The 20346-nt window shown below is 63.5% G+C and overlaps 2 protein-coding genes across 5 annotated transcripts; one reads left to right on the forward strand and one right to left on the reverse strand.

The window, feature by feature from the left end:
- Positions 1 to 3306, forward strand: AVPR2 (arginine vasopressin receptor 2). Of its 4 annotated transcripts, XM_045995558.1 has the most exons (5): positions 620 to 968; positions 1167 to 1324; positions 1423 to 1476; positions 1836 to 2717; positions 2922 to 3306. In XM_045995558.1, exons 1-5 carry the CDS (start codon positions 889 to 891, stop codon positions 3125 to 3127), a joined length of 1380 nt encoding a protein of 459 aa, XP_045851514.1. In that variant the 5' UTR covers positions 620 to 888; the 3' UTR covers positions 3128 to 3306. The 4 variants fall into 4 exon arrangements, with proteins under 4 accessions (XP_045851516.1, XP_045851514.1, XP_045851513.1 ...); XM_045995560.1 differs by lacking the exons at positions 620 to 968; positions 1167 to 1324 and adding an exon at positions 1 to 586; XM_045995557.1 differs by having other exon boundaries at positions 620 to 1324.
- A 357-nt stretch (positions 3307 to 3663) lies between these two features.
- On the reverse strand, positions 3664 to 20231 carry ARHGAP4 (Rho GTPase activating protein 4). Its single transcript, XM_045995837.1, has 22 exons — positions 19529 to 20231; positions 14994 to 15201; positions 14754 to 14916; positions 14560 to 14622; positions 14131 to 14313; positions 13310 to 13438; positions 13003 to 13224; positions 8967 to 9068; positions 8659 to 8850; positions 8480 to 8564; positions 8293 to 8320; positions 7953 to 8055; positions 7164 to 7224; positions 6984 to 7061; positions 6759 to 6893; positions 6543 to 6648; positions 6217 to 6450; positions 6058 to 6131; positions 5787 to 5970; positions 5565 to 5657; positions 5179 to 5293; positions 3664 to 4154 (listed from the first exon to the last, which is right to left on the reverse strand). Exons 1-22 carry the CDS (start codon positions 19593 to 19595, stop codon positions 3924 to 3926), a joined length of 2856 nt encoding a protein of 951 aa, XP_045851793.1. The 5' UTR covers positions 19596 to 20231; the 3' UTR covers positions 3664 to 3923.
- Between the last annotated feature and the right edge of the window lie 115 nt (positions 20232 to 20346).

Here is a 20346-nt window from a genome sequence, read left to right on the forward strand (position 1 = left end):
TGGGCTGGAGGGGCTGGGGTGCTGGGCGCTGAGGAGAGGAAGGAGCAAGAGCCCAGCCCCTGGAGGGGAAGCCCCAGCCTCAGAGGGACGCGAGCGGGTCAAGTACGCCTTTGTGGGCATGTGGCTGTTGCGTGCATGCGTGTGTGTGAGAGAGAGACACAGAGACACAGAGACAGAGAGACAGAGACCTGAAGCTTCCCCCTCCCCCTAAGACAGGTGGCTGCAGGTGGGGTTGGAGGAAGAGGGTGGGGAGGAAGCCGGCTCACTTGGGGCACAGAAGCCCCGACTTGAACCCACCCCACCCCCTCCCTTCCTGTCCTTCATCTCCGGAGGCCCTAATTGAGGACAGGCGGGTACCTCGTGGGCCCAGGAGGAGCCCACGCTCCTGAGCTGTCACCCGTCTTCACCGGGGCCCAAGAGAGACAGAGAGAACCTGGCGGGAGGAAGGAGTCAAGCTGTGCCTTGAAAAAGCGGGGTGCCCTTCAGTCAGCCCCGCCCATCTCTGGCCTCGGTTTCCCCACTGATAAAATGGAGCTGCCGAGCTAACTGACCTCCCAGTCCTGCTGGACCTGATCTTCCGAAGGAGGTGGGCCCTGTGGGCGCAGGCGCAGGTCGGGGTCGGGGGGAGGGCTAGAGCCCACTTGATGGTCACAGCCAGACCAAGCTGGGGACCCACCTAGGAAGGCTCAGGCCCTTAGGAGTGGGGGGAAAGGAATCCTGGGGACAGACCTGGGAGGGCCGGGACAGGAAGGGCAGCCCAGGAGGCCAGGGGCCTACTTCCCGGTGCCACAGGCAGGAGGCCAGGAGAGGCACGTGGGGGAGGGGAGGGAGAGGAAGTCCCCTCCTGGGCAGGTCACTCCCAGGGGCCGGGCCGGGGCGGGGCAGGAGATGGAGAGCAGATCTGAGCTCCTGGGCCACCTTCGCGCCGGCCACTGCCCAGCTGCCCGGAGCCCAGAGAGCCCAGCCAGGTAAGGGGCTTCGAGGGGTCCCAGGGACAAGCTGGCCTCTCCCGCCCAGCCCCTGCCCTCCTACGGCTGCCTCTCCCGGACTCCCTCAGGGTGTGTGGCGGGGAGGGGTGTCTGTATGGCTGTCTCAGATCCTGTGGGGCTGCCAGGGTGGGTCCTAGGAGGCGGGTCCTGGGATGGATGCGTTCCCCCCCTCTGCAGGTTCCTTTCTACCTCAGCCGGCTCGGTACGGGGAGGGGCACAGTGGGCCCGGGGGTCTGTGGCTGACTCAGTGTGGCCAGACGTCACCAACCTGGATCTGACTAGCGCTGTACCCCCACGTCCCCACTGCTGGAACACGCGCACACACACGCACACAGGTACCCTGTCACCTGACCCTTCTCTGGGCCCCTGTCTAGAGACAGGACGCAGCTGACCCCTCTGACGGGAGGCTGAGCTCTGACCATGTTTCCTCCAGGCGATCGAGACACCTGCCCTGGCCCCAGCATGCCCACGGCGTCCACCGCCTCTGGTAATGGGCCCGCACCCATCCCCCACCCGCCCCTCCATCCGCATGAGCCAGGCAGGTTGAGCAGGGTTGGATGAAGCAGAGAAGCCCCTACTTTCTGGGACCCCCTCCCCACTCCTCTCCAGGCTGTCGGTGTGTGGGCAGGGGAGGGCACGGCCCTACGTGCTCCCTGGGGGCTGGGGCTGCCCTTCCCTCCCTACCGCATGAGGCGGGAATGGCATCTGCTGGGAGTCGGGAAGTGGGAGGCCGGAGGGAAGCAGAAGGCCCAGGCTGATGGCCGCTCGAGCCCCTGGCTCTGCCTGGCCAGCCGGCATGTCCAGCACACCCCCTAACTCGGCCCTCTTCCTCCACCCCTTGCCCAGCTATGCCCTGGACCCTGTCTGCCCCCGTTCCACCTGGCAACGGCAGCGAGGGGCTGCTGGACACGCGGAACCTGCTGCTCGCCCAGGCGGAGCTTGCCCTGCTCTCCACGGTCTTCGTGGCTGTGGCCCTGAGCAACGGCTTGGTGCTGGGGGTCCTAGCGCGCCGGGGCCGGCGCGGTCGCTGGGCACCCATGCATGTCTTCATCGGCCACTTGTGCCTGGCCGACCTGGCCGTGGCTCTGTTCCAAGTACTGCCCCAGCTGGTATGGGACGCCACGGACCGCTTCCGTGGGCCCGACGTCCTGTGCCGGGCCGTCAAGTACCTGCAGATGGTGGGCATGTACGCCTCCTCCTACATGCTCCTGGCCATGACGCTGGACCGCCACCGTGCCATCTGCCGCCCCATGCTGGCCTACCGCCACGGAGGTGGAACTCACTGGAACCGGCCGGTGCTGGTGGCCTGGGCCTTCTCGCTCATTCTCAGCCTGCCGCAGCTGTTCATCTTTGCCCAGCGTGACGTGGGGAATGGCAGCGGGGTCCATGACTGCTGGGCCCACTTTGTGGAGCCCTGGGGCCTCCGAGCCTATGTCACCTGGATCGCTCTGATGGTGTTCGTGGCCCCGGCCCTGGGCATCGCCGCCTGCCAGGTGCTCATCTTCCGGGAGATCCATGCGAGCCTGCTGCCGGGGCCAGCAGAGAGGGCCGGGGGTTGCCGGGGAGGGCACAGGACAGCCAGTCCCAGCGAGGGGGCCCGGGTGTCCGCGGCCATGGCCAAGACCGTGCGGATGACGCTGGTGATTGTGATCGTGTACGTGCTGTGCTGGGCGCCTTTCTTCCTCGTGCAGCTGTGGGCGGCGTGGGACCCGCAGGCGCCCGTGGAAGGTGGGTGTGGCCACGGCTAGGACTGTGGGGGACGGCTCAGGCCTGGCCGCAGAGGCACCCACGCCCCCACGGACACTGCGGGCCTTGGGCTCGGGAGCACCCGCCGGCTCACGCGGATCGCTCTTCCCCAGCGAGCAGGCGGGGTCGCCGCACCTCCGCCCCGGCACGCTCAGTCCCAGCCCGGACTCTCCCACCCCCCCACAGAGGCCCCCTTCGTGCTGCTGATGTTGCTGGCCAGCCTGAACAGCTGCACCAACCCCTGGATCTACGCCTTCTTCAGCAGCAGCGTCTCCTCGGAGCTGCGGAGCCTGCTCTGCGGGGCCCGCAGTCGGGCCCCACCCAGCCCGGGGCCCCAGGAGGAGTCCTGCGCCACGGCCAGCTCCTTCCTGGCCAAGGACACTTCCTCCTGAGAAGTCAGGGGGCGCCTTCCTTCTAGAGGCTCTGTGGAACCCCGCTGCCCACCTGGGGCTGGCCCTGGGTACGCGGGCCACAGCAGCGGGGGGGGGGGGGGGGGGTGTCCAGCCCAGCAGGGGGCCGCCCCTGAGATGGAGGTCCCAGCCCCCCCCCCCGCAGGAAGGAAAGGGGGCGGGGCCGGAGGACCTTCCTCTCCCCCCACCGCTCCCTCAGCCCTCCCCTCTCACTTCTCCCTAATAAAGTTCCAGCTCTTTTCGCACCGGTGACTCTCCTCGGATCAGGGAAATGTTGGCTGTGGGGCAGCACGGAAAGACATTTTCAGGCTCCCCCGCTGCACACCGGACCTGGCGTGCGGGTCACCCCGCGATACCATGCCCTGGCCAGGACAAGTCTGTGCTGAGAGGCCCCCGGTGGAAGCTGCTGCAGCTGCCCAAGCTGCCGCCTTTGCTGAGCGCTGCCACCCCTCACCCCCCCCCCCCCGCCCCCCTGCCCCCCGCCGGCGCCGAGACAGAGAACCGGCCGCATGGGGAGTCAGCGCACAGGCCTTTATGAACAGCAGCCGCCGCCCGCCAGCCCCCACCGGCACCGCACTCTCGGTGAGGCAGACGCAGGCCGGGGCGCCCACCGCCCCGCTCGGGGACAAGCCCTCACCGAAAAGGCACGGAGGGGCCCGCCCCCAGCCTCCTCCCTCCTTGGCCTCCTCAGGGGCCCAAGCCCGGGGTGGAGCAGGCGGGGCGGCCTCCGGGCAGCTGCACCCTCCTCTGCCGGAGCCCAGAAGAAGCTGGCAGCACCTCAGTGCTTAAGGGGCGAGTCCGGGCTCTGGGGACAGGATGCCGAGGGGGATGCCAGGACCCCGGAGCCCCGGGAGATGCCTTTGTTTCTGCCGAGGCGGCCACAGGCTGGAGGCTTCAGGCTGCAGGGCCCGGGGCCAGGGGAGCAGGTGGACGCCGGCCCGAGGCCTTGGCGGGCGGAGGTCTTTCCCAAGAGTTCCTTAAACACGGAGTCCATGGTCTGGGCCACGGCCTGAAGGGGAGAAGAGAGAGGGAGGGCGTCTGCTGAGGGCCTCCCCCAACCTAGCCAGCTCCTTCTCCCACCCCCCATCAGGGGCTCGGCCCCCCAATCCAGGAGTGGTGGCGCCTTCCTCCCTCTGCCGCCCAAGCGTCCACCCTCTCCCTTGGCCCCAAAGCTGCCTCCCCTCCCTCCCAGTCTGGTTTCCGTCTTGCCACTCTTGCTGTGACTGTCACAGGCTCCTCTGGGGACAGCAATAGATCCCCCCTTCTTACACCTACTCTGGCCACGGCTGCGATCACAGCCCCGCCTTGGCCCCAAGGACCGCCAGCGTGCTGGAGCCTCTCAGGTCAGTGTCCCCCTGCAACCCACCCTGCCCTGCCTGCCGCCTGCCTCCCTTCTCCCTCCTCCCCCTCCCCCTCCTACCGCCAGACTCCTGCTTCCCTGGCATGAGAGTCCATGTGGCCTAGGTCACCCCTGGTCCCCCGACTCCTAGGCCTGGCCACTGGGCCACAGCCAGCACGCCGCGTGCTCTTGGGCTATTTCATCCAGTTCCCACTATCCCGAGGGCTTCCGCTCACTGGGAGCCCGAAAGCACACGTCCCAGGCTGCCCCCCGGCTGGGGCCATATCCAGCACCCATTCTCTCCCCGGCCAGCTACCCGCTCCATCTGTCCATATCCTCAACCTGTCCCTTTTGTCCTCCTAGGCCACGACTGCTCACCTACCCTGGCTCCAGATGCCATGCCTGCCTGGGACTCCCGCTTGCCACTTCCTGCTCAAGAACTGAGCGAGAAGTCCAACTGCATGAGCCCCCGTGTCCCCTCCACGCTGCTTCTGTGATCATCCTTCCCTCTGGGCTCACACCCCTGCCCGCCTGTCCCTCCCCGGGCTGGGCCCAGCCAGCTGGTCTGAGGCCAGGAAGGGCAGACTTGAACCTCGGGAAGAAAGGCTTTGGTTCCTAAGGAGGAGATAGAGACTCCCCCCAGAAAGGTACCCCCCGACCCCCACTGTCTGTCCCCCCCACCCCCCACTCTCACCTTGTCTACCTCCACGCATCGCTCCGGACAGGTAGGGACCAAACAGTGCCGTCTGTGCCCAGAGGGACCCCCGGGGGCGCCCAGTGGGGCCTCGGGCGGGGTGCATGGCTCCGGCCTGCAGGGTACAGACAGGGCGTGGCCAAGGGAGGAGGAACAGCGAGGCTGGCCCAGCGGGTCCATTCTGTCCCTTGGTGTCCCTCACGGACAACTGTCCCCCAGCTGAGACCCTCTCCACGTGGCCAAAGCCAGACCCCAGCCCCTTCTGACTCGGCCCCACACCTTTGCCAGGCACAGGCTTGGCTCCCCAGCAGCAGTGCTCAGGCCGAGGTGGGTGAGTGGGGCCGCCAAAATGCGCCTTCCCGAGGAACCATCCTTCCCTCGCTCACCGATGCGCGAACTCCATGGCCAGGAGGACCTCTGGACTGCTCACCGGCTCCCCTGCAGCCTGCAGCCCCTGGGCCACCGCGTGCTTCTCTGCACTAGGGTCAGAGAGACGGCCCGCAGAAAGTGCTCATTCCCGGGGCAGGCTCTGGGGACCGGCGGGCTCTCCGGGCTGGCCCGAAGTGGTCTGGGCTGCCCCAGGCCTAGGGAAGCTGGGACTCACTCACCCCCCGGGCAGCATGATGTATTTGTGCGGGATGAGTCCCCGGGCGCCCGCACACTCGCCCCGCCACCAGTCGCCCGAGGCCCGCTCGTGCAGCCGCAGCACGTCCCCGCGCTGAAAGCTTAGCTCCTGGGCTGTGCGGCCCGTGTAAGCAAAGCAGGCCACGGCCTCCACGACCCCCTCCAGGTCTGCGGAGAAAAGGGGGTTGGAGCTGGGAGGCGGAGGGCACGACCAGGGCAGTCAGGGATGGGCACCTCCTCCTCCCCCCTCCTCACCGTCCTCCTGGGCCGCGGTCCCGGCTTCCAGCTCCGGCTCATTCTCCCCAGCTAGGCCCTCCAGCTGGGCATCCCTGAGGTCAGAGCGAGGCATCTGCATGGATGAGGGGGCTCCCCTCTGCGGCACCACCCCCCAGGCTCCGCGCACGGAGAGCATACCCCAGACAGCTGGAGGAGGGCGGGGCCATGCACTTCTCGTAGATGGGGCCCGGCAGTGCGGCGAGGGGCGGGAAAACCCGCGACGGCTGCACGATGAGGGTCTGCACCAGCTGGTTCACGCGGCCCTGCAAGGCTACTGGGTCCTGCCCGGCGGGCACGGGCAGCAGCGTCGGCCCGAAGCACACGGCCAGGTTGTAGGGGTCCATCATGTTCTCGTCGCTGTACTGCGCCAGGCTGGGGGCACACGCGGGTCACAGGCAGCGAGCGCCCCGCCGGCTGTGCTCCGTGCCCCCCACGGCCCTCCTTGTCCCCCAGAGCACACTCACTGGTTGAGGAAGGTGAAGAGGTAGCGCAGGACGACCAGCACCGGCGCGGGCAGCTGGGTCAGGAGGCGGCCCACGTGCTCCGCCCGCTCGGCCACGGCCTCCAGCTCTGCCGCCCAGGCCGCCCCCGGGGGAGAGAAGCGCGGGAGTGAGGCCCTGGCCACAGGGCAGTGCCCCCCGCCCCGCCCCCCGCCAGGACGCCTCATGCCTGGGCCTCACCTGCTGAGGCCAGCAGCTCTCCGAACAGGTCCGGAGGGAAGAGCGGGGGGTTCAGGCTCCGGAAGTAGAGTTTCAGGACCCCCGCCACCGCGTCCAGGTCGTGGGGTGTGCAGCCTTCCACCAGTGGGTCCTCCCCTGGGGTGATGCAGGGCGCAGGAGGCCGATGGCACCAGCTCCGGCTGTCACCCCTCCGCCCGCCCCTACCCCGTCCGGCCGGTCCCCTACCTCTCTCGAAAGCGTCACGGATCTCTGAGACCCGGGGCTGGGCACCTGACACCCGGAAGATGCCCTCGTGCTGCAGCCCTGGGGGAGGAGGAGAGCCGGTGGGTGCCGGCCAGGTCCCCTCCCCAGCACCTGGGGGGTCGGGTGCTGGGCGGGCAGCAGGGAGGCCCGGGTCTTGCTTACCATTCAGGTTGATGAAGCGGACACAGCTCTCCACCACCAGGGGCACGGGCTGGCCTGAGCTCTGGGGACAGAGAGGGGGCTCACTTCACGGTCCCTCCTTGTCACTGGCTCCCTTGTGTCTTCTCTGAATAAGCCACGACGGTTCCTGGCAATGCGGCCTGCCGTGCGGTGTGTGAGACTCGCCCCACCAACCTCGAGTCCACTGACACTACCTAACCCTTCAGTGAGCGCCCGCGGCGGAGCACGTCGGAGCACGTCGCACGGACGCCCCCCTGCTTCCTCTTTTCAGGCCCTTCTCGCTTCGCCGCCTAGGACCCCCAGGGGCACGCCAGCCAGAGCGGGCTTTCTGGGCTTCCTCCTCACGCGCTCCTGCCTGAGCCTTTCTGTCCAGGCCTGGGTTGTTTTTTTAAATTTGGTTTTAAATGTTTTATTTACTTGTTGGTGAAAGAGAGAGGGAGGGAGAGAGAGCGCGTGCACGCACGAGCGGGAGGCCGGGAGAGGGAGAAGCAGGCTGCTCGCCAAGGGCCCCGATCCCGGGACCCCGAGACCGTGACCCAGTCTCAGCACTTCATCCACGGAGCCCCACGGGCGCCCCTCGGGAGACGCCTGGTGCTAAGTGAAGGATGTTCCCTGCACTCGGGGCAGGCCTGACAGAGGTCTGTGTGGGAGGGGTCAGTCGACCAGTTGTCGACAATGGAGGCCACTGGGGTCTTGGACAGCCGGGCTAGAGGGAAGCCAAAAGGCAGGGCGGGGCCTGCACTTGGCTGGAGCGTGAGCCGGAGCCATTACCTGGATAAACTTCTCCATGTCCCCCCCGAAGAGCTTCTGGTTATACTGGGAGCTGGGGCGGGGGCGGCGGCTCTTCTGCTGTTTTCTCTGCGTGTACTGGGCCCTGTACGGATGGCAGCTGGCTCTGAGGACAGGGGTACGGAGAACAGGATGCCCCGCCCCCGCCGGAGCCCAGCCGAGCAGGGCCCTGGAGCCCACGAGTCGGTCTGGAACCCACTGGGCCGCAGAACGATGAGCAGCCGAGCTGGGCCCCAAGGAGAGGGTACGTGGGGACATGGCAGCTTGGTCCCTGCAGAAGCCACCCCTGAGAACACAGGGCCCGTGCGCAGCGGGAACTCACCAAGACACGTCCTGCTCGTCCTTGTCACCTGGGGGTAGAAAACAGTGGTGCGCTTTGCAGGTCCCAAAGAAAGGCTGGCAGAGAGGAATGGGGGCTGGGTGGGGGCAGGTAGGAGAGCTGAGGGCGGGAGCCGCTCAGGGCCCAGGGGGCGGGGAGGAAGCAGCTCAGGGCCAGAAGGGGGGCCCACCTCGCTGAATGGCCTCCTGTAGCTTCTCATGCTTGGCCTGCAGCTTGGCGAGGACGCTTCGCCCGCTCAGGTACTCCTGCAGTTTCTGGGGAGCCCGAAGAAGAGTCCGAAGTTGGAATCCCAGCTCTGGGCCCTCCCTGCGCCCCGCCCCTGCCCCCCCCCAGCTGCCCCCTCCCTACCGAGATGTAGAAGGTCTCAGTCTCCTGCTGCTGGCCCCGCCTGCGGCCGGCCTGCCGTGCCCCCGCATCCGAGCTGGTGGACTTGAGGGACTCGGTGGAGGGGCTGGCTTGGAGAGAGTCGAGCGCGTCCCCGTCTTCCGCTGCCGCCGCCTCCAGCAGGACCTGCAGTGTGGCCTTCAGAGTCTTGCTCACCTGGGGCACAAGTGAGGGACAGAATCCAAGTCAGAAGGAAGGGGGAGCGGAGGCCATGGCCACCTGGCTCCGTGTCTCCAGGTCCCAGTCCCCACCCTGAGCCGAGGCATTCCTACCTCCTCCGTCTCGATGGTCTGTCGGTCCAGGCGGCTCTGGATATTCTGGGCTCTGGGCAGAATCTCGTCCCGCAGCTCCATCTCCAGCCGGATCTCAGCTACCTGTGCAGGGCGGTGTGCGGGGCAGCACTGAGGGCTGAGCCTGGGGCCACGAAGCTCAGGCGTGGCGGTGGGCTGGGCAGTGGGCACCGAGGCCTCTGGGCCTGAGGACAGCATGTGCGTTTCCGCTGCTGCAGCAGCTGCTGTCCAGGACCCCTGGTCCTTGACACGTAACATACCCAGTTCTCCCCGAGAGGAACGGGCTCGTCCACGCCCGCGCGCACCAGCGTACAGACACTCACGGCAGCGCTACTCCTAACGGCCCCAAGACAGAAGCCAGCCCAATGCCTATCAGATGAGGGGGTGCGGGGGGATGGGGGAGAGGGTGGGGAGTGACTGCTTCCGGGGTCCAGGGTTTCTTTTGGGGGTGACCGTGTTTGGCAATGAGAGAGTGGTGATGGTTGCGTAACCAGGCAAAGATTCTAAACCCGTGGAATTCTATGCTTTAAATGGGCGGATTGTATGGTACGTGATTCACACCTCAATAAAGCAGCTGATCATTTTTTAAAAATGTGGTCAGGAGGGCTGGGGTGTGAGACAGAAGAGGGAGAGCCTAGCTAGAAAAACGCCTCATTTTGATCAGACAGAAATAGGTTCCCTGTAGCAAAATGTGAGCCTTCGAGCCGCTTGCCCTGTGGGCAGAGTGAGGGGTGGGGGGAGACTGGCTTTAGGAAGTGAGGAAGAGGAATGCCTGTCCTTCAAACATTAACCACTTTGACCCTGACACTGACATCAAGTTCAAGCGGAGAGCTAAGACTTTGCTGATCACGCCCCGCTCTGTCCTCCGCAAGCCCCACCGGAAAGGGGCGCAGGAAGGCCTAGGTCGCGGGGATGCCGGAGGGTGGGGTGCAGCGAGGCCGGCAGTGCAGATGCCATAGAAGTGAAACATTTGCACACTTGTGTTCACAGCAGCCGAAAGCAGGAAGCAGCCCAAGTGCCCACCAAGGGATGAATGGAGAAGCAAATGCACTCTGTCCGTACAAGGCCATGATTTTCAGCCTTAGAATGGAAGAAGAGCCTGTCACAGGCTGCGACATCAGGAGCCTTGAGGACACGAGGCCGAGCACCATTAACAAATTATAAGAGACAAATACAGTATGAGTCCACTTGCAAGAGTGAGCTAGACTCAGAGACAGAGAGTAGGATGGGGGACCCTGGGGGGCTGTGCGGAGGGGGAGCACGTGTCTCCCGCGGACAGAGTTTCAGTTTGGGAAGATGTGACATGTGCTTAACGTCACGGAACATCACACTTAAAAATGGTTAAAATGGGGACATCCGACTGGCTCAGTCAGTAGAGCGTGCAACTCTTCGTCTCGGGGTCTGAGTTCAAGCCCCACACTGGCTACAAAATTTTTAAAAAATCCTTACATGAAATGGCAAATCTCATGTATGTTTGACCAGAATTGTAAAAAAAAGAAAAGTCTCTCCAAGATCTAGGAGACATTAACATTAGAAGACCCTCCCCCCAGACCCATACGGTTAGCAGAAAAGCAGAGATTCGGCTCTGGAAAGGATAATCAGAGGGATTCTGGACCTAGGGACACTAGTCACAGCTAAAGAAGGGGACAAAACTTCCTACCGATGAGAAAGGAGCAAGCAGCCGCTGCCATCTGGAGCCACCCAGATGGACATAAGGAGTGTCACAGAGCATCAGCATCAGACAAGGTCACTCTGTGACCACAAGGGCTGGCGACAAAAACAAGAACACCTTATATTCACATCTGAGCAGAGACAAAAACAAGAATTTTGTCCAAGCCACGAAAAATGCAAACCTCCCTCTGTTCAGGCTAATAGGAATGTCTGCTGCTTTAGCCTCCCTTCACCCCCCACCCCCTGCCTTCTAGATAAGATTCCTGAAGACATCCAATCAGAGTTGCCCCGGCTTCACGACAGTATCTAGGCCAGAGCCAAGTCCCTCCCCCAAATCCCACTAGTCCTTCCTAGCACCCTCTTACCAGGATGCCCCAAGCTCCCCACCATGTGGGTCTCCCTCAAAGCAATGCTCTGAGTCCCTGATGGAAAGACCCCCCACCCTGTTGACGAGCTCTGCTCATGCACATCCACTATCTCATCTAATCTACCTGTTAGCCCCTCCTCTTAAATATGACCTCATGAGGGGCGCCTGGGTGGCTCAGTCATTAAGCATCTGCTTTTGGCTCAGGTCATGATCCCAGGGTCCTGGGATTGAGGCCCACTTCAGGCTCCCTGCTTGGCAGGAAGCCTGCTTCTCCCTCTCCTGCTCCCCCTGCTTGTGTTCCCTCTCTCTCTGTCAAATAAATAAATAAAATCTTACTAAAAAACATGACCTCATGACCGAGAATTGCCAGCCATTTGAGGGAAGTTCTAAAATGAAAGAGAAAGATGAAAGTGAGCTCTTTTCTAACTGCAAGAAAGCAGAGAAAATGCAGAGAGCCGAGAAAAAATCAAGAAAACAAAAATGAACATTTCAGAATGATTTCAGAAAATATGATGTCCACAAAACAAGGAGAAGGGGTTATTTTAAATAGGAATTTGGAAAACAGAATAGAACTCTTTGAAACAAAAACTACGAAAGCAAATTAACAAAAAAATTTCAACAAGGGATTGAAAGAGATGGTTGAAGAAAACTCTAAGACAGCAGAACTAAAAGACATAGAGGTGGAAAAAGAGGAAAGAGAAAGGATAAGAAAATTAGAGACTCAACCCACAAGGTCCAACATCCAATTACAGGAATTCCTGAAAGTGAGAGAAAAGAAAATTGGGGGGGGGGGGGGAGGAAACGATCAAAGGAATAATATAAGCCCCAAACGTAAGGCCACAGTACTCTAAACCCACAGTGCCCACTGATGGTCCAGTCCCGTGCAGGAAAAAGGATCCTTAAGGATCAGACTGCGTCGTCGGTGGGAAGTCCAGCGATGCCTTTCACAGTCAAAGAGAAACTGATTGTCAACTCCAGATTCTATATCCAGCTAAACCAGCAACCAATTTCAAGGGTAGAATACGGGCATTTTCAGACAAGCGAAGTCCCAGACTGCCTGGGAGGGGAGGGGGAGGGGGGAAAGGACCCGGTGGCAGGGCAGCGTGCGAGGCCCGACGGCTGTGGAAGGAAGTTCAATGAGAACACAGCGAGGCAAGCACCAGAAACTGCAGCTAGAAGATGAGCGGGAAGCGGCTGTTCCTGGGGAATTGGGAACAGAAAGGGTGAGTCAGAGAGAACTGCCATGGGCCATTGTAAGCCTTGAGCAACATTTGACTTTTTCAACTACGACTCAGATCAGAATACAGATTAAAAAGCCAAAAGCTCGCGTGCCTGGGTGGCTCAGTGGGTTAAGTCTCTGCCTTCAGCTCAGGTCATGGTCCCAGGGTGCTGGGATCAAGCCCCGCATCGGGCTCTCTGCTCAGCGGGGAGCCTGCTTCCTCCTGTCTCTCTGCCTGCCTCTCTGTCTGCTTGTGACCTCTCTCTGTGTCAAATAAGTAAATAGAATTTTTTAAAAAAAAGCTAATAGCTCCGTGTAATCCCTGTCATTCGCCCATTTGGACAAACTGGGGAAAACAGCAGCTCAGGGACAAGTGAAGACGCTACACCGCACGGCTCGTGTGGTTTATTCGCCTTCAGCTTGGCGTTATGAAGTGTCCAAAACATGCAGAGCATCTGGGCAAAGACTACGCGGACAGCTAGATGCCCACAGACTACCTGGAGTCCAGCCGGCGATATTTTTGCTGTGTGTGCCGTGGTGGGGAGGCGTGCGTTTCTTGGCTGAGGCTTCAAACGCACGCAGCAAAACTTCCAGAGAGCTCGTTTGCCTTGTGGCCATTGAATGAGGGTCTGAGAAATAAGCCGTGTCCGGCAGTTCCGACTCCTTAGCAAAGTGGGGTTCGTTTGCCTCAAGCACTTTACAGTGAAGACCAGAGAACACAAAGCCCTTCGCATCCCTGCCTGGGGGACGGTGACCCTCACCTCGTCTCCCTCGTGGGGGTGGTAGTCAAAACGCTGTGGGGGACAGAAGGCGACCGCATGCACCTCCAGCACCTTGGCCTTGTCCCCTGAAGGGTCTAGGGCCTCCACGGCCTCTTCCAGGCTGCCCAGGCCCTGCATGTGGGAGACTTGGGCGCGGCTCTCGGCCGCCACATAACTCCGGAGCAGCTGCGCCAGGGCTACGTGGAAGCCTGTGTCGCAGCACTGGGGAGGAAGCAAGACCGCGGCTCGGGCGGGTCCGCCGGGCTTGGGCCCCCGTCCCCCCGCCCCCTACCCCCCCAGTACTCACATCCATGAGGTCCACGACGTCATGTAGGTAGTAGTTGCTGACAGCAGCGTTGACACTCGCCAGGCTGAGCAGGTACTCGTTGCGCGCCTTGGTGCACTTGAGTCTGTGCTCCAAGAACTTGGCCTGCCGCTGCTCAAGACCACGCAGGTGCGGCAGGGTCACCGACTCGGCCGGCCGGCCGGCCCCCACCTCAAGCCTTCCGCGGAATCTCCACCTCCATCCCCCGCCACGCGGATATCTGCACCGGGATGTCCCCCAGGCCCCCCAAGGCACGTGGCCCAGAAATCTCCACGTCCTCCGTTGCCCCTCTCTGCCCCACCCTGCCACGCAGAAACCCTCCCATCTCGGGCCGGCAACCCCCGTTGTGCCTCAGCTCCTCTGGGCTCGGCGCCTCCCCGGCCTCTCAGGGACCACGTCAAGCTCTCCGTGCGCACTGCCCGGTCACCCATCCTATGTGTCTTCTCACCTCTGCGAGACCTGGCAGCACTAGGTGAGGCGGGGTGGCTGCGGCGAAGGCTTCCCGCCTTGGCAGCCCCAAATCTCCCTTCACTGCAGCCGGGTGGGGCGGAGGCGGGAGCTCAGGAAGGACGGGTCTCCCGCCCCCACCCCAACCGCATCTACCAGTCCCGAGTACGGAGCCCTTGAAGACAGCAGAGCGGCCTAGGCCCGGCCTTACCAGACGGCTGTGACTCTCCTCTCCCCGGCCCTGCGTTCTCCCTCCGCACACCACCTCCCAGCAGGCCCCAGCCAGGGCCAGGGATTCCAGGGACAAAGCCTTGAACCAGAGCCTTCGAAGACAGACAGGGGCCCTCCAGGCCCACCTTTTCCACCAGCCGCCCTCCCTTCTTGAGGGAGCTCTTGCGGAGGGGCCCTGCGTCGGTGGCCGCGGCGGGGGCGCCAGTGTTGCTCCGGCCCGCCCGCTTTTCCTCCTGCCGCTCAGCTTCCCGGAGCTTCGCCTCGGCGTTCATGCTCTCCGTGTGGTACACCTGGTACGTCTTCTTGGCCTGCAGGGAGGGCCGGGGCCGGGCTGCCCTGCTGAAGGCCACGGCCACAGCCAGCCCTCTCCCCCCTCCTCCTCCTGGCCCGTGGGGGATTCAGGTCCGATAGCTACCCGATGCCACCCTGTGCCCAGGAACGGGACAAGGGGCCGTGCCTGCAGTCCCCCAAAGCCAGGACCCTGCTGGGCCCCCGACCCTCTGCCTTGAGCCCCGCCTGGAGGCCCCCGGGGCCACCGTCGGGCCTGGGCTCACCGTCTGCAGCTCCGACACCACCTCCAGCAGCTCCTCCTGCAGCTGCTGCTCCAGATCCTTGCTCTGAGGGTGCAGGGGCCGAGCGTGAGGGTCCTCGGAGCTCCGCCGGACACCCCACCCCGCCCCGGGCCGCTCCTGCCCCCCGCCGAGCCTGGGGCCACCCGCACCCTCCGGGCCCAGGGCAAAGGCCTCACCTTTTTGACCAGGCGCCCCACGTCCTCGGCGATGTGACTCAGGCGCTGGGCCAGGGGCCCGGCCAGCGCCTCGCCCAGGGCGGCGCTCTCCCGGCTCTGCTGCCGCGTCTGCTGCAGCAACACGGCCCAGCAGTGCAAGGGCGACAAGAGCGACGGCTCCTTCCTGGGGCAGAGGGGCGCTCAGACCGGGCGCGGGGCGTCGGGCTCGGCCGCGGCCCCTCCTGCCCCGCGTGGACCTACCGGAAGCTCTGCTGCTCCCGGCTGCTGCCCCCAAGGCGGCCACCGCGTCCGGAGAAGCGCTCGGCCAGCTTGTCCAAGCCCCGGGAGTACTCCAGCTCCACCTCGGCGCGCCGCCGCACGAACTCGGCCAGCTCCTGCAGCAGCTCCCGCCGCAGCTCGCCCTGCAGCTCCAGGCAGCGCAGCTGCTCGCCCAGCTGCCAGCGCATCTCTGCCGGGGGGACCGCGGCTCAGGCCGGGGCATGGGGGGGATGGGGACGACGCCCCAAGACCCCGGGGTGGGGGGGAGGAGGCTGGGCCCCCGGGGAAAGGGACCTCTGGGCCAAGGCTAAGGGGAAGCGGCCAGGCCCACACGGCTGAAGATCGGGAAGGCTGCTCTGGGGAGAGAGGGAGCCTGGGCGCCCCAGGAAGGGCAGGGGTCCTTCGGGATGGTGGGAACACAGAGTGGCCCAGCCCCACCTCGTCCTGGCCCTAGCCAGGTGCCTTTCAGTTGGGCTTCCCATCGCTCCCTGGTGCTTGGAAAGCCCCTGAGTTGTTTGCCCAGATACTTCCTGCCTTCCGGGTGCCCAGGACCCCAGGAGGAGTAGCCTCTGCTGAAACACCGAGACACACGGGTCTGCGTAGGGGCGAGGCTGCCGCGGCATTCTGCGGAAGCTGCAGTGAACTTGTGGCCTTAGTGGCCAGGAACCCTGCCCTTGGCCCCCCCAGGGGGAAAGGGCGGCCCTACCGGAAGGGCCAGTGGCCAGAGCAAGCCGGCTGGAGCTGACAAGGGAAGGGGCTGAGGCAGCTGGCCTGTTTTCCGCCCCCTGGTTCCCACTCGCCATCACCCACCCACAGGGCACCCGCACCCACACCTCCCGGCAGGGAGCCACACCCCGGGCCCTCACGCCGCTGGCTTTTGACACCTTATCGCTGACTTGATTTGGCAACACTGCTTTCCCCACGAAAGCAAAGAACCGCCTGGATGACAAGCTTAAGCAACCTGCTACAAACGTTTTTGCCACCCCCCCCCCCAACGCAGGGTGCCCAGGTGGGCACCAGGGAGCCCCGCTGATAACACTGGGCTTCTGGCCGGCGGGTGGCCCGCTTTCCCTTCTCCACCAACACACCCAGGGAGGGACAGCAGTGGATGTCTCCCGGCCGTAGACTGTCTACGCCGGGCACGTGCGAGATCAGGACATATAGAGGCAAAGACGGTTGACCAAGTGCTTGCCCTCATGATGCTGGGATGGGAATGGGGGTACGGATCGCAAGGGGACAGGGTTATCTGGGTGGCTCAGTCAGGTAAGCGTCGGACTTCAACAGCTCGGGTCCCGATCTCAGGGAATCTGTGCTCAGCGGGGAACCTGCTTGTCCCTCGCCCTCTGCTCCTCGCCCCACTCACGCTCTCTCTAGCTCCCAAATAAATAAACAATACTAAAAAAGAAAACGAATCACAAGCGGGCAGGTATAGACTAGAACATCCAAGAGCAAGGGGCTGGGGAGGCGAACAGCAAGGTGATGTCCGAGCTGGAGGTGGGGCAGGAGGGGCTCTCCTCGGAGCCAGTGGTCTGGAGGTGAAGGAAGCCACCATTTGGGAAGAGTGTTTGGGCCAAGAAAACGGTGACGGCTGTTGGAGCCAGCGTGGCGGCAGGGGAAAAAGCGGAGACACGTGAGAGGCCCGTGGTGAGGGAAGGCCGTTGGGCTGGCCCCAAGGGAGAGAGAAGCCACAGCACCCAAGCCAGGTGGGGAGGTCAGACAGAGGTCAGGCGACAGACAGACAGTGCCTGGCCCAGTGGGCACCTTCTGAACCAGTCCAGGCAGAAGATAGTGAGGGCTCAGACCAGGGAGCGGGCCTGGGAGGCGGTGAAGAGGGGCAGAACCCAGGGTCCACTGGAAGAACCCCACTGTGAACAGCTCCGTGATGGGACCGTTGGCACTTCTGTCCTGCCGGTGACTTCCGGGGGGCTGTGGGCATGGGGCAGCCCCCAGGGGCGGTGCGTGCCCAGCGTCCTCATCACTTCCTCCGATCTCCCTCTGGAGAATGTGCCCTTCCTATTCTCGGCCCCTGGATCCCTCTCCCAGATGCGGTGCAAGCAAGGTCCTGCAGCCCCGCGCCCCCTCCCCCCCAGCACGGGCCCTGCGATGGGCCCGGCGCCCCGGTCATTGCGCCCGTTGCTGGAATTACTAAACAGGAGCGCTCTCCTTCCAGCGCAGGGTCAAGCTGGGCAAAACGAAGCCAGAGGTGGGGGGTGCTTCCTGACACTGAGACCAGCGGGGAGCGGGGTAGAGCCGGGTGAGACAGAGTCTCCTTGTACCATCTGAGGCCGGGCTCGGAGGCCGGCGCTCGGCTCCACGGGCCAGGAGGAGGGGGCTGCACGGCGCTCGCAATCTGGATGTTCTTCGGCCAATCAGGGTAACATTTTGGGCCTAAAAGCACATCTCATTTCATCCTAAGAAACAGAGATGTCCCAGCTCGCTTCACCCTCCTCTGCTCTTTGCTCTGCCCTCGCTGCCAGCTTTCCCCGGAGCCCAGCCGCAACTGAACACAGCTGAGCAGGACAGCCGTGCGTCGACGGGAGCCCGGACCTGCCCCGCGCCGTGGCTGGGGTCTAGAAGATCTCTGACTGGGGCTTGGCCCCCAGCCTCCGGGCTGTCACTTCCCAGCTCCCAGATCTCAGCTCGAACATGCTCATTGCCAAGCCTTCCCTGACCTCCCCACAAACCAGGTCTGGCCCTCCTCCCGCCCCCTTTCTGGACCGCTGTGCTTTTCCCTTTACAGCGGTTGCCTCATATTCGAACGTGATTGTGGTATGGGTTGTTCGCCGTGTGTCTCCCCCACAGGACCTGCGGGGCCCCCAAGGGCAGCGGCAGGTTTTCTTGCCCGGCACCATGTTCCCGGGGCCTGGGACAGAAGACACGCATGTGAAACATCTGTCCAAAGGAAGGACGGGGTCCACAAACGCTGGTGTCGCCGAGCCGGGGCCTGGGCCCCACCAACACTTCCTGCGAGCAAGGCCTACGGTCTCACTTCTGCTGATAAATAAAGCGAAAGAGAAGATGGCCACCGAAACCACGATTACGCTGACCTTTCAGAATTTAGGGTGTCAAGACAGCGATCTGGGGTTTGTTTCGTGTGGCGACAAGTTCTGCGGGGGGAGGAAGTAGAAGGTTAAAGCCCTGGAGACCCCGAGCAGGCAAGGAAGAGGCTGTAAGGACAGCATGAGTTAACGGGTCTGTATTTGCTGACTGAACAGCTTCAGAAGTCCTTCAGCTTCCTGACATTCGGGGGAAGCAGGATGGGGGTCATTATCTCCACCTGAGAAATGAGGAAGGCACGGCTTGTCTCACCCTGCATAAAGTCACTTCAAGCTGGTTTGGCCATCAGGCCACCTTTCCCAGACGGGAGGTGCGGGGGGAAGGACTCAGGCATACTTTTTGGTGTAAATTGTTTACTTTGGATAATTATGGTAGAACCTGCATCTCAGGGCGCCGATCAGTTGGTTAAGGGTCTGCCTTTGGCTCAGGTCATGGTCTCGGGGTCGTAGGATTGAGCCCCGCATCTGGCTCCCTGCTTGGTGACCTGCTTCTCCCTCTCCCAGTCCCCCTGCTTGTGTTCCCTCTCTTGTCCCTCCCTCTCTCTCTCTCTGCCAAATAAATAAATAAATAAAATCTTAAAAAAAAAAAAAGAACCTGCATCTCTGGGTGGGAAGGAACTTCAAGGATCATTTCCTTCTCCCTCCCAAGGGTTTTTATTGCCGTGTGACTGTGTGCAAGGCACTTCTCCCCAAGTTTCAGTTTCCTTCACCGGTAAAACGGGTCAATTAAGAGTGATATATGGGGTCACACATCTGAAGACTCGGGGAAACATCATGGTCCCAGCTGCTGGCACTTGGGCCGCCCTGGGTGAGACAGGCAGAAGGGGTCCACTAAGAATCTGAAAGCTGATTTGCACGTGATTTGCACAAGTGTTTTTCAGAACCCAAGGAGGTTCGACCCTCAGAAGGCATCCAAGCTGGCCCTGCCAAAGCTCTACGGCTGAAACCCACCAGGCTGGCGTGACCCAGAGACAGCGGCCCCAGCTCGGAGCCCAAGAGAGGGCCCAGGAACTGCTTCCAGGCACCTTAGGCACGCACACTCCCCTACCTGGACCTCCTCGGCAAAACAAAGGTGCTCCATTTCATTCTGGCTAGAATGCCAGTTTCTGGGGGGTCCCCAGGGCCCCCTTCCCTCACTCGGGCTCTTGGGGTAGGTGCAGGGAGAACCAAGGAGGGCTGAGCAACCAAAGGAGGGGAGGGAGGACGCAAGGGGAAACAGTCCGCAGCTGAGACCGGAGGGGCTCGGAGAAGCGGGCAAAAGGCTCGGGGGTCGGGGGTCGGCTCGGGCTCCCTCCCTCAAGCCCCTCCGGAGGCCGCTGGGAGTGGGGTGGAGGAGGGGAGGAGCAGCGGGGCGGTGGGCCAGCGGCGGGCCTTTTCCGGCTCCCTCACGACCTCGGGGGCGGGTGGGGGGTGGGGAGCTCGGCAGGCACCCGGGGCCGGGAGCGCCCAACGCCCTCTCACCTTTCACTTGCGCCTCGTACTCGGCCTGCAGCCCCCGCTCCCGGCGCAGCTTCCCGTGCGCGGCCATGGCTTCCGGGCGGCCGCGCCGTCGAGCCCCACTGCTCCCACGCGGCCGCGAGCGGGCCGGGCGCGGGGACCTGGGGTTCTGCAGCCCGCACCCCCGCCGGCCCCGCCCCGCCCCGCCCCGCCCCCAGCGCGGCTGGGGGGGGGAGGGGCGGGCCCCAGCCTGGCACGGCCCGCGAGGGCTTTCCGGAGGGGGTCCCCCCGGGGGCCGGACCCCGCCGCCCCCTCGTGCTGGGCGCTCGGCACACACCCGGGCTGCCTGTGCCCAGCGCTCAGCGGCCAAGCTGCCAGGGCCCCTGTGAGAGCCTCGAGGTGGCCCTCAAGCTGGCACCCTCCGGCTGCGTTGTCCCACCACCAGCACCCCCCCGCATAAGGTTGTCGGGTCTCCACTGCCAAACAGCATGGCAGTGACACAACAGCTGCTCCGGGCCCTGGACCCCTGGGTCGTAGGCTTCCCCCTAGACCCCCAGGACATCACACAACCCACACATCCCCAGTCACAGCCCGGAGAGATAAGCACAAGGAGACTGGAGAGCCCGGTGGGAAGTTCCCGGGGAAGGGCAGGTTGGGGGTGCTGAAGGAAAGTCAGCACCAGAGATCAGAACCTCTGCCGTTGCCCCCTCAGGCCCCCTCCTTGCAGGGAGAGCAGGGTTTGGCTGAGGCTCCCCTTCTGCTCAACCCCATAGGGAGGAACCAGCCTCATTTCCCCATAGGTAGCACCACTTCCTGCCACTTCCTGCCACTTCCTGCTGCCG

Source organism: Meles meles, chromosome X (assembly GCF_922984935.1).
Source record: "Meles meles chromosome X, mMelMel3.1 paternal haplotype, whole genome shotgun sequence".
NCBI lineage: Eukaryota > Metazoa > Chordata > Mammalia > Carnivora > Mustelidae > Meles > Meles meles.

Excerpts from the sequence above, each read along its gene's own strand:
- AVPR2 (XM_045995557.1), top strand. The coding sequence starts at position 1,084 with ATGGCTGTCTCAGATCCTGTGGGGCTGCCAGGGTGGGTCCTAGGAGGC. Across the intron at positions 1,325-1,422 it reads GCGCACACACACGCACACAG|GCGATCGAGACACCTGCCCT; the intron begins GTACCCTGTCAC and ends TGTTTCCTCCAG. Across the intron at positions 1,477-1,835 it reads CACGGCGTCCACCGCCTCTG|CTATGCCCTGGACCCTGTCT; the intron begins GTAATGGGCCCG and ends CCCCTTGCCCAG.
- ARHGAP4 (XM_045995837.1), bottom strand. The coding sequence starts at position 19,595 with ATGGCCGCGCACGGGAAGCTGCGCCGGGAGCGGGGGCTGCAGGCCGAG. Across the intron at positions 6,894-6,983 it reads CCGTGACGCTTTCGAGAGAG|GGGAGGACCCACTGGTGGAA; the intron begins GTAGGGGACCGG and ends GCATCACCCCAG. Across the intron at positions 5,971-6,057 it reads GACCGCGGCCCAGGAGGACG|ACCTGGAGGGGGTCGTGGAG; the intron begins GTGAGGAGGGGG and ends TTTTCTCCGCAG.